The 12,052-nt window shown below is 43.6% G+C and overlaps 1 protein-coding gene across 1 annotated transcript in view; it reads right to left on the bottom strand.

The window, feature by feature from the left end:
• Positions 1–205: 205 nt before the first annotated feature.
• xpo4 (exportin 4) overlaps positions 206–12,052 on the bottom strand; it is a 56,394-nt gene continuing 44,547 nt past the window's right edge. Inside the window, 11 exon segments of the mRNA XM_055147859.1 lie at positions 206–1,999; positions 2,106–2,198; positions 2,277–2,394; positions 3,392–3,522; positions 7,834–7,952; positions 8,364–8,544; positions 8,633–8,719; positions 9,284–9,490; positions 9,573–9,713; positions 9,715–9,748; positions 10,006–10,175. Coding sequence (XP_055003834.1) covers positions 1,802–1,999; positions 2,106–2,198; positions 2,277–2,394; positions 3,392–3,522; positions 7,834–7,952; positions 8,364–8,544; positions 8,633–8,719; positions 9,284–9,490; positions 9,573–9,713; positions 9,715–9,748; positions 10,006–10,175 — 1,479 coding nt within the window. The 3' untranslated portion in view covers positions 206–1,801.

Here is a 12,052-nt window from a genome sequence, read left to right as displayed (position 1 = left end):
GTATAAAATATCGACCAGTGCAGTGTTAACGTGAACGAATATTTATGTTCATAATTTAGAGACAAATGTCCTGACAGACAAATAGAGTTCTACATCATTAGCATACAAGTACACCATTATATGTCACTTTACACAACTGAATCAATGATTTTATTTATTTATTGCTCCAGTGTTTTACATTATTTTCAATCAGCTTTTCTCTTCTTACATTTACAAGATGGCCGCCGCATTTGAATTAACTGGTAAGTGTAGTCTACCACAAACCTCGATTAGCTTCATTTGGCTGGAGCTGAACGCTGTTACACTCCCTTAATCCATTTTTGATGCTGCGTTCGCATTCTTCTCACAGTCTGAAATGCAGTCTTAAAATCTAATATTTTTTAAATATGGTTTTATGTGACCATTTACACCAGTGACAGCAGTGTTTGATTGCACATTTTGAAATGCCTCTTTGTGACAGTCTAGTCAGATGATGTGTTAATATTGAAATAAAAAAGCAACATCTTTTTTTTATAACAACTTTATGTACACTTGATGGAAAACAGGTCTTCTGAGCCACAGTGCCCTGGTGGTCAGCTCCTTCATAGATTTTCTAATTCCAGTGCATCTTTGAAATGGGGACATGTGAAAGTTTCTGGCACCTTGTGTAAAGTCCAACTTTTTTTCAACTCCTCTGATCAGCACCACAACACTGCAACCATCAACGACCTATGGACAAGTCATACCACCACAGTCTGAACATGAGGCACCTTCTATTGGCAATAAAAACATTTCAGTTGCTTTCAATAACACATTAGTGGATTCATAATACATATGTACAGCTTCAGTGTCCTTTTTGGTTGGTCACATGGTCACGACAGGCACTTTTGACTCATGTTTGTCATTCAGAAGAGAAAGGCACCGTGGGGGTCAGAACAAAGAACAAAATCTTCAATACACTGCACAGCTCTGCAATCTAATCAAGAGTGGTTGTTATGGATATTTCAACTTAAAAAATGTATCCAACATCAGAATGAGCAGAAAGGGAAACAACACAGTGTCACACATTATTCTAAAGTCAATAATTCCAAACCAAGATGGAGGGTTTATGAGATTCTGCTGCTCCCAATATTCAGATGAAATGCTCTATAAATAATATTCATCAATGATATCTGACATCAGCATAATCTAGGTAGACTAAAAAAAAAAAAAAAAAAACACTTATCAGGTTGTTTTGATTTTTGATTCTTTTTTATAATTGTACAAACCACTGCCCTCCATCTGAGTTTTACATATTCAGACTTCTTAACCATTGTAAAAAATTGTATATAATTTGGTAAAATGGACATTAAACAAAGCAATCAGAACATACTGTGTAGATCCATTTTGGCATCTGTGTTGTCTGGAAATTCTCTTCTCTACTTCGATTTAAAATCCTTCTTTAGAACTCTGTATTTTCCATGGTATCAGTTTCTACGCTCAAACATTATTTCTTGGCAAACCACCTCTATCCCTGAATTCTCATGACTACCAGAGTCCGGAGGAGACGTCAAACTGATAAAGCATTAGAAAAATAAACTATGGGTTTCCCCACTGAGCAGCCCCTCACTGCAGTACACTTGGAGAGCTGCGGGGGGGTGCTCTGGCCTCAGTGCACTCCACAACAGGGTGATACACTTTCTGTGGGTAGCACAGCACACCAGGAGTCTTAGCCTCTCACACGTCTATATAAAATATCTCATGTGAGGGGAGGGGGGTCACTGTGCAGGCGCTGCGCAGGTGCTGCGCAGGCAGGTGGACCAGTCACTGCCTGCTCTCTGGGCTACTTAACACACAGGAGACCGCCCACATTGGCCACAAACTCCTCCAGGCTCTTAAGGAAGGCCAGCTTCTGCTTGCGGTCCATAGCGGGAGGGGAGCTGCTGGCTGTCAGCTGACGGAAGGCATCTGTAAGGCGCTGGTAGATGACTGCATCCCTCTGTGTGGAGAGCAGGGTCTGTACCAGCTCATTGTACTCCGCCTAGACACAAGCAAAAGCACTCAACACAGGGAACTTTGGGTGTGTCATAAGGCTTCATTTACACAACACAGTCTTAGGGATTGTCCCCTGATTTATACACACTCACCTGGTGTAAACACACTAGGGAGTAGAAGGCTTCTCCTGCCGCCACTGTCATCTCTGTGTTGTGCTTCTGGAGCAACAGCATGTCAAACACCAACTGTGAACAAAGCAGAGTCTGTTAGCCAACAGTGCAGAGGACTACGGGAGTGTGGTCTGTGTAGAAGCTGTCGGTCACCTTCAGGAAGTGCTGGGTGGCGTGGCACAGGGGCGTCTCCTTGTCTGGACTCTTGGCGCAGTGCTCTGCTAGTGGAGAGAGAGCCTCCAGACACAACTGACTGATCTCCGAGCTCATACTGCACACAGTCAAGGAATCCAAGGAACCCAGACCTGAGGACTAATGACAGTGGGACTGTTGCCATAGCAGCAATTAATAGTTCATATCTTTTGACCTCAAAAAGTCCTTTGAAACAGGAAGAAGTCCACAATGAGACTGGAGTACTTGTAGAGTACTGAGGGGAGAAAGTAAGTTGGCTCTGTGGATGTGTGAAGAACAGAACAGAAGAACTGAGGATGAGCTGAGGAGGGAGGAAGAGAGGATGGCCAGAGGAGAGGGAATTGAGGACAGTTTTCTCTAGCACAGGGCATTAAATGCAAACTGTGAATACAACTGCTATGGTGTTATTAAACATTTACCTAAAATATATGCTATAATATAATTAGAAAAGCACTCAGAGAGCGCAGACCTCCGCCAAGGACTACCCCCATTTTTTATATAAATTGCGATAAAATCAGTCTTCTGGATCAGATCCGGATCAGCCTTTGGAATATGAAAGAGGATCCCATTGTCCATCCCTGAGTCAAATTTCATGGGGTTTGGTCAATAATTAACCGAGATATTGAGAAACAAAATTTTTGGCCCCATTTACCACAATGTTAACTAAAATTTCAAAGTGATCCAGAATCCAGGATTTCTTCCGGATCACCCCCAAAATGAAATCAGTTCTTCCTTTTCACATTTCCAACAAATCCTGAAAATTTCATCAAAATCGGTCCATAACATTTTGAGTTATGTTGCTAACAGACAAACAAACAAACAAACAGACAAACGCCGGCAAAAACATAACCTCCTTGGCGGAGGTAATAATTCTAATTATGAATTAAAGCTACCATTTGTAAGTTTATTTCATTTTTTTTTGTTACCAGTAGATGGTGATGTGAAACCTGCAGTAAAGCATCTAGTGTGATATGTAAGAATACAACAGGGGCAGTTCGGCCAGTCTCATTACAGATGGTAGATAGAATGTGTGAAATGGCCCCACAGAGCTCTTACAGAGGAAGTGTCAAGGATACGAGGTCATCCCCAGCTCCAGGGAGAACATGAGGCTTTTGAAGAGCTCCTCGGGCAACTGAGGGATCTTCTCTGGAAAGATCTCACAGATAAACGTGATGAGCTTGTAGTATTGGTTACACAGTGAAGGGAACTGGAAGGAGAAGAGCACAAGGCTTACCCATAATGCTGCACTTCCAAGAACAAGACAAATGACCTCTGAGGGGAGGAGCTTATTGTCCATGTTTTAAGTGGGAGGTGAAACTGGAGCACACATAGAGAAAGCATGCATACTCTACACAGAAAGGCCCAAACCTTTAGAAAGGCGTGATTGACAGGGATTCCTGCAGAAACAACAGTGGAAGCACCAAACTCTAATTTGTCTCTGGCGGTTGTTTTAAGTCAGACAGGTGTTTGCTTTACATCAGGGGTCTCAGACTCGCGGCCCGGGGGCCAACTGCGGCCCGCGGAAGGATTTTTTGCGGCCCTCCACTTGATTCCAAAGAATAATGTCAGTGCGGCCCGCGGTAGATGTACGCACAATCCCACCCCCCTACCGCGGGCCGCACTGACAGATGAAGCTGCAATCGGTGCCCATGCAGATTCACAACAGATTATTAACGCAGTTTACATCCCAAAACTCAATTTACAGCAGTTGTGAAGCAACTAGTCTAAGTGGATCTGTTAAACGTGCACATACGGCGTCACCGAAGAACCAAAACAAACCACACGTGGTGGTACACGTGTGCGCACTTCACTTTACGCTCCCACAACCACAGTATCAGAGCGCAGAGGAGGCGCTGACAAAATTCCCCTGTTCATAAGTATGGGACCTTTATTGGAGGGGCTAATAAGAAATAAAAAGACATTGACAGTCTGTTTACCTGCTCAACACTCGGTGCGTAACTTGCTGGCAACCTGATGACCAAGCTCCACCTGTGCGTCGCCGAAATCCACACGCACTCAGCGGCAAACACAGCTGTCCCATCAATATGCAAGCACCACAAAACTGCAATGATCTATTCCAGAGGCTTGGCGACATGTTAGCAAAAAGTACGAGGCAAAAACAAGCGTCTTCCATCCATGTTTGACATACGAGAAGCAGATACACTCCTGTGTGGTCCGCTTTCACACCGGCAAACGAACCAAAACTGGTCCGATTAACGAGCCTCTGTATCCCGGTAGAACAACGATACCTCCAGTTACCAATACTGATGTTCCCTGTTAATACCGCGGGCCGTCCTCATCTTATCACCATGAACTCATAAAACAGCAACGTAGAACTTTGTACAAACTCACCGCATCAGTCCAGAGTTCGGGTAACAGCAGCAGCCAACAGCGCTCACAGTAGCGCGCAGCTCCTCACGATAGCGCTGGGGTCTGGTCCTTGGTCTTCTGTCGTCCTACAAGCGCGTTGGTCAGATGGTCCGGAGGCTCTGTCCTCCATGTGCTGGTTCCAGACGGTGGCGAGCAAGACCAGTGCGCAATGACTGGGTCTGAGCGGGTACATTCCGGCGTCTGCGCGCTGGTTCCGTGTTCCGTGCGGGGAAAGTGAGAATGTGCTGTGTACTACCTACAGGTCTGTGCTGCTCCTGTCCTCCGCGCTCAAGAACCGCGGCTGGTTCCGAGGTGGTGCAAAGCATCCGGACAGAACGTGAATCCAGTTTAGTTGGTGTCCGCACTTGGTTCTGCCCGGGAAAAGCGCTTTTCACTCCCCGCTCTACGTCGTCTGAGCCCGGACAAAACCGGAGCTGCTCCTGCTGGTTCAGGACTCCGGTTTGGATCTAGTCTGACTGTATTTCTCACACTAGGCTAAAAGCAGAACATTTTTTAAAGGTGAATCAATTGAATGGGCGATTGCCTATTGCCATAAAATTATTTGGTTAATTAAAGCCTAAAATAACAAATGCTGGTTCCTACATGATCACGGGGAACACCGGGACCTCTCTGTACGTGCAGGTCCTGAACAGAAGTACACACCCCCATTTTTGACTCACTCTGGAGCCACACGTTCGCACGTTCTTGCTCTGATCTTTGTGTGTTACATTCTCTGTAGTGGCCATTGTTGGTAAAATAATTCGAAAATGAATCGCGGCTGCGTCTGGACAACAATCTGTTACTGCGCTGGAGTCGTACAGCGCGTCATTACAGGCAGGAGACGCGTTTCTCCCATGATGCATCTAGAATAGTTCGTTTGGACCTGCTGTCTATGGTTTGGACCCGGGTTCGTGTTCACACCAGAGGAACCGCACCAAAGTTGGTCATTTGGTGCGGATTCAAGTGAACAGAGACCACCTCTTTTTTGAGGTCTCGGTCCGCTTGAGTTGGTCCGGGTCAGAGTCCGATTGACGCTTTCACACCAACGCAAACGAACCGAGCTAACCACTTCTGGCTCGAATGGATCGATTGGTGCGCACCAAATACTGTCGGTGTGAAAGCACCTAATACAGGTCAAGGCTCACTGATGAGCATCTTCAATCTATCCTGAGGATCTGCTTCCTCCTGCAAGCCAAATATCTCTCAGCTGTACAAGATGAATCGTAGTCTGGTTTCAACCAGCAAGGAGTAGGCAAAAGAAGAAAAGTAGACGTATTAGTTTAAACTTACGTTCTGAATACATTTTCATGTTCTTAACTGTTTTTAAAGATTAAGAAAGTGTGTTGCATGTTGTTCTTTCTCTCTCTTTTTCCTGTGCAACCACTATTTATCGAATACTCAATGTGGCCCAGCCTCACTCAGACTTTATCTAATGTGGCCCCCAGGTAATTTGAGTTTGAGACCCCTGCTTTACATGTTTCAGCTATGTCCTCAGAAGCATCACCTGATGGCGTAGTGACGTCTTTTTACCTCTTTTACTGCCCCCATTTACTGTGGTGTGGTGCATTTTAGGTCCCATTTTATTTTTTATTTATTATGCTCCCCCTAGGACACATTAACGTCTCCATAATGCGTCTTTTCACTGCCAGGCTGACTACACGCACATCTACCTCCCGCTGAGAACAAATGACCCCAAGAGACTGGCTTCAGACTGGCTAAACTGCTTCAATGACATGAACAGTTGGATGCCACAGAACTTCCTACAACTCACCAACTCCAAATCTGAAATAATTTTTTATCAATCCCCCCAATCCACCTCTCACTCCCAATATCACTTCTGCGGCTAGAAACCTCTCCGTCATTTTTGACCCTCACCTCAACTTCCACCTTCACATCAAAAAAGTCACCCAATTCTGTTTTCTCCACCGCCGCACAATTAGCAAAATCAAACGTGTCCTCTCCTGCCCTGGAAAAAGGTCCTGATGCGCTCATCTTCTCCCATTTACATTATTGCAAATCCCTCCTCTCTGGTCTCGACTCCAAATCCATCTCTTGCCTCCAACTGCTTCAGAACGCAGCACCTCAGCTCCTCACTGGGTTTAACAGACATCAACACATGACCCCTGTTTGAGCCTCTCTTCACTGGCTGCCTGTGTGTTTTAGGACTTATTTTAAGATTTTTCTCATTACTTTTAAAGCTCCCCTAGGTTTTGCACCAAGTCACATCTCAGAACTTTAAACCCCATACAAGCCCTCCTTAGGCCTTAGATCCTCCTTGTCGCAGGTCCTTGTGGCTGTTCCAAAGTCCAGGCTCCAGACAAAGGGTGATCGAAGGGTGATCAAACCCTCTCAGTCCGGACACCTCGCATTAGAATGACCTGCCTGAAGAAATGGCTAGATACAGATGATATCGTCAGTATCATTCTTTAATCACTTCTTCATTTTTAACTTTCCTTTAACTGGATTTAGCTTGATTCTACTTGGCTTTGCTGGACAGTGGGGGAAGCTTACAGCCCCTGCTATTTGACACCTTCTCTGGGACTGCAACCCATGTGTGTGATAGGGTGTATGCTCCTTGGAACTCATTTGCAGAGCTCAATGGCATGAATGACCCTGGCACTTCTGCTTGTGTGCCATTTTCTTCCTTCAATCATGTGACACATGTGAGAAAGGCTACATTTAAAGCAGGTGAACAAACACCTGTCTGACTAAAAGAACCACTAATTCTAAGAGATAAATTAGAGTTTGGTGCTTCCATTGTTGTTTCTGCAGATATTCGCACTGTTTTTTAGTCATCTTTTAGTGTAAGCCATCATGTTTGTTTTTACCCAAACGGATCATGCGTCTCGCTGATTGGTTACTCCACCTGTCCATCACGCCAAAGCTAATATTAATATTACTAATAACTAATAACTGAAGACAGAATGAACCTTTACCAAACATCGAATATATCTCAAATAAAAGAAGTGATATATTTAGTTCTGAATGGAATTTTCAAGAAATGTCTTCAGCATTTGAGAGACACGTTATTCAAATTAGGGTCTATGGATAGACTGTCCCAAATTAGGGTGGCACTTTGTCATGCTCTGTGGTCCAGTTCCAGCTCCTGCTGCATTCAAACAGACCCTAGGCAGGTCCTGACACATACCTTGAGCAGGTCCTGTGACATGAGTGGTAACACTATGTTGACTCCGTACAGAACCACGTCTGCTGCCGACACGCTGCGCCCGGCCGAGGCTCCCTGGTCCTGGCTGCGGAATACTTCATCTGAAACACCACATGACTTGCAGGTCAACAACTGCAATAGCAACTGGAACAGCAGGCGCACTTCATTCTGTCCACTCATAACTAGACACACTTTTTTCTGGGGAATATTTGGAGATAATACAACAAAAAACATTTACTTAACCTCTTTGTACATGTAAGAGATTAAATGATTATTTGAATACTGTAAACCAGTGGTGAACCCCAAGTGTAGTCTGGCACGCTTGCAAGCCGCTGCCTCAGGTACAAATACAATTCTTTACTATACCTTTATATCCTTGGTTATATCCAGTTATATTGTACTATAAGTAGTACTCCAAAACTCTCCAAAATATTTATAACATAAGGATGTAAATGTTACCACAATGAAAAAACAACCAAAACTAAAGAGGACTCAAAGTCCTCCTGTCTGACCTGTGTCACTGAAGTCAATGAACTCCTTGGACAGCAGGTTGGTGAGCAGCTCCATGATGAGAAGCAGGTCTTGGTACTGGTCCTCCTCGGCTGTGGAGTCTCCGCGCTTTCGGCTCTGGTTGTTCTTGGAGTAAACCTGCAGCAGTGTCAAGCAGGCTTCATACAATCTCATGGACTTGCTCTGCATAACACACACAGACACCAAGAACACAAAGTTAGACGTAGCCATTCATAAATCCAACGTGCTGCACTGATTAGACTTAAAGTACCTCTCCCAGATAGCAAATCTGTTTGTGAGCCACCTCCACAAACACCTCGATGATCAAGTTTACCGTCTCTGGAGTGTTGCTGTACACCTGCAACAGGCCATAAGTCATGCATTCATTTTACTGTAGTCTTCTATTCTAGAATTTTAAATAAAAACACTTAAATACTACCGCATGTGTTGGAGACCACATTATTAAAAGGTCCTATATTATATAAAAATTCCTGGAGTATTTTGTTTCATTGACACATGTTTGAGTAAGCCTTTATTATTAGTCTCTACGTATCCAAAGCTCAAAATGCTTTTTTCCATCTTGTGATGTCATGAAGATGAAGTTTTCAAGTTAACAACTCCTTTAATTCCACTGAGATTGGCAATTCCAGGTCTGAAATAATCCAAAAGATTCTGCTGAACACAATGGAGCATTTCCTGTGTTTTCACATGACATCACAAGGTGGAACAGTAAGTGGAACAAAAGTGTTTTCAGTTTGAGAGAAGAACTCAGCCTAAATATGCAGGGTTTGTGTGTTAAACATGTGTGAATGAAACAAAACATAATTCCAGGTATGTTTTTAATGAGTAAACAACATTATAACATAGATCAGGTGTAACCTTTAAAAGCTTCTAAAAGCCACTACTGTGTATGTCCAAGTACCTCCATTAGTCCAATGCAGCTGGACAAGAAGTCCATGAGGAAGGAGAAGAGAGAAGCCACATTGTCGATCTGTGTGGCTTCTGCGATGCCACACAGAGCCTCCAGTGTGGCAATGATCTCCTGCTTCACAGCCTCCTCCTGACTCATCTGAGCAAAGTTCTCCTGGTTTATCAGGTTGTGAAAGCGCTGCTGCAGCGGGTGGAGGACCTGCTCAGACAACATGAAGCATGAGCATCTCCTATGAGCAGTAAAGCAGAAGCAGTAAAACATGTGACCAGCAAGACTTCACCTCAGCCCAGTACTGCTGCTTGGTGTCCGAGTCCATGTTAGCAAAGCCCCCCAGGACCAGTGCCTTCATGAGGCTCCTCTGCACAGAACTGGACAGCAGGTGGAGTGGGGGGCTGCGGCTTGCAAATTGCTTAGCCAATCCTCCACCAGCCCTCACACTGCACCACAAGGTTGGCCCTGCACACAGACACATCCAACAGTTATATCCTCTGTTGCAAAGTGAAGAACCTTCATGTATACAGTGACACAACATGAAGGGGCACGCGCATATTGATTAAAAATAATGCTCCTCGTGTCATAGATTATAACTTAACAGCAGAAGTACAATATACCTTCTTAAAGTTGTGTAATGCTTATTTCACTGACAAAGGAGCCATGTGAGAGCTATTAGGAGTATTGGTGTTAGGATGTTGGTATGTGTTGCTGTGAGTCACCTCTCCCTCCTCTCCACCAGTGTAACCAGCAGCTCCACTGTGTCAGTGGCCAGTTCACTCTCGGAGCTCCACACTGACAGGTTACTGATGACCTTCTCCAGCAGATATCCCACAATCCACCTGGAGCCCTCTGTGTCCGCCCCAAATGCTGTGTTCAGAGGGATGCTTATCTGTGAGACAGGAGACCACTTTAGACCACAGGTGAACACACTTCATCTGAGCGTGCTCGGAGCTGTGCTACCCTGCCTTGCTGTTAATCAATTAGTCTACAAAGCGGGGGGGTGGAAAATGTTTTCAAAACTGGCTTATCTCGTATCTGCACTCACAAGACTACACATGCACAGGAGTTCATGGGAAAAAACTATTACTATTTATCCAGAAAAAGTATTAGGAAACAATGTATTTATAAAAAAAAAAAAAAGACTTGTGTTTAATCTGCCTTTTTACATATAAATATAAAAAAATAACTACTTTTCTGATAACTTATTCACTTCTCCTTTCTACTGCTGTCCCATAAAAATCATTATATTATATTAATACATTTACATAAAATGATTAGTCAACTAATACAAGTTTTGTTTGACTATGACACCAGTCATAAAAGTCTTGATCCTGTTAGATCTGAGTGCTGCTTTTGACACTGCCGATCATGGGATCCTCTTACAGAGACTAGAGGACTGGGTGGGCATCTCTGGTACTGCACTAAATTGGTTCAAGTCCTATCTGGAAGACAGGAATTATTTTGTTGTCTCAGATCACATGGCCCTGGCCTGTGGGGTGCCTCAGGGGTCAATCCTGGACCCCCTTTTGTTCAATCTCTAAATGCTGTCGTTAAGCCAGTTAATACACAGCAAAAATGTGTCCTACCACAACTCTGCAGATGACACTCAGATCTACGTCTCACTGGCAGCAGGAGACTATGGACCAGTGGACTAACTCTGCCAGTGCGTCCAACAGATCAGTGTGTGGAGGCAAAACAACTTTCTCCAGCTACACTCAGACAAGACTGAAGGCATAGTGTTTGGTCTACAGAAACAACTCTCTAAAACCTTCAAATCAGGCAAGAAATCTAGGGGTAATAATGGACTCAGCCACATCAAATCAATAACATCTGCAAGATTTTACCATCTAAAAACAGCAAAAATCACAAAAATCAAAGATTTACTGTCTAAATCAGACTTGGAGAGACTTGGAGAGACTCTCCAAATGCGCTGTGAGACAACTGCAGTACATCCAGAACTCTGCAGCTCAGGTCCTGACTCGAACCAGGAAGCACAAGCACACTAAGTCGTGTGGCTCAGGTTTCTGCACTGGTTCCTGTGGCTCAGAGAATAGACTTTAAAGCAGCTCTGCTTGCATACAAGTCTCTCCATGGCCGAGCATCAAAGTACATGGGTCCGGTCAAGCGGTAACGGACGGAAACAGGGGCAGATTTTTACATTCAAATAGCTCTTATTCAGAAACTAGAGGGACTATTGAAATAAGTAAGGTTAAAGAAAGAGTTAACACTCCAACAGGCTAAACTTAAATCTGTAATATTCTTTCAAGTTGTTGACAAAAAATTTAAAAACTCATGTCGTTAACGGAGGGAATGAAATATGCAGCACTTTTTGGGCAATAAATACAAACAGTGATAATTAGCGGTTCTCACTTACATATCCTTAACAAACTGGTTTGAATATTTGCTTCATATAGTTTTCTACCATATGGTACAAGATTAGGTTGAAAAACCTTACTTTTTGACTCATGAGATTTTTTATTAAGAAAGGTCATGGTAACGGAGGGAAAAGTAACGGAGGGAAAATTGTGCAAGCAAGTAGAAGGTGCATGATTTTGCATAGTTTGTCAGCTTTTTTCTTCCGAAAACTTTAATATTACTTCAAAATGAAAGGAAACAATTTCTATAAAATGTCAGTCCTTCCAAGCAAATTTTTATAATTTTAAATACATTTTTTTTTTTAAATCATGTACCTCCATCAGCAGTTCAAAGATGGAATAACATGATATGATCAAATACATCCATTTATTTACATGATTTGCAGGTCTT

This window comes from Boleophthalmus pectinirostris, unplaced genomic scaffold (assembly GCF_026225935.1).
Source record: "Boleophthalmus pectinirostris isolate CB_2022bp ecotype Guang Dong unplaced genomic scaffold, ASM2622593v1 HiC_scaffold_1, whole genome shotgun sequence".
Lineage (NCBI taxonomy): Eukaryota > Metazoa > Chordata > Actinopteri > Gobiiformes > Gobiidae > Boleophthalmus > Boleophthalmus pectinirostris.
Note: the sequence above shows the minus strand (reverse complement) of the source record. Positions and strands in the feature narration are given on the sequence as shown.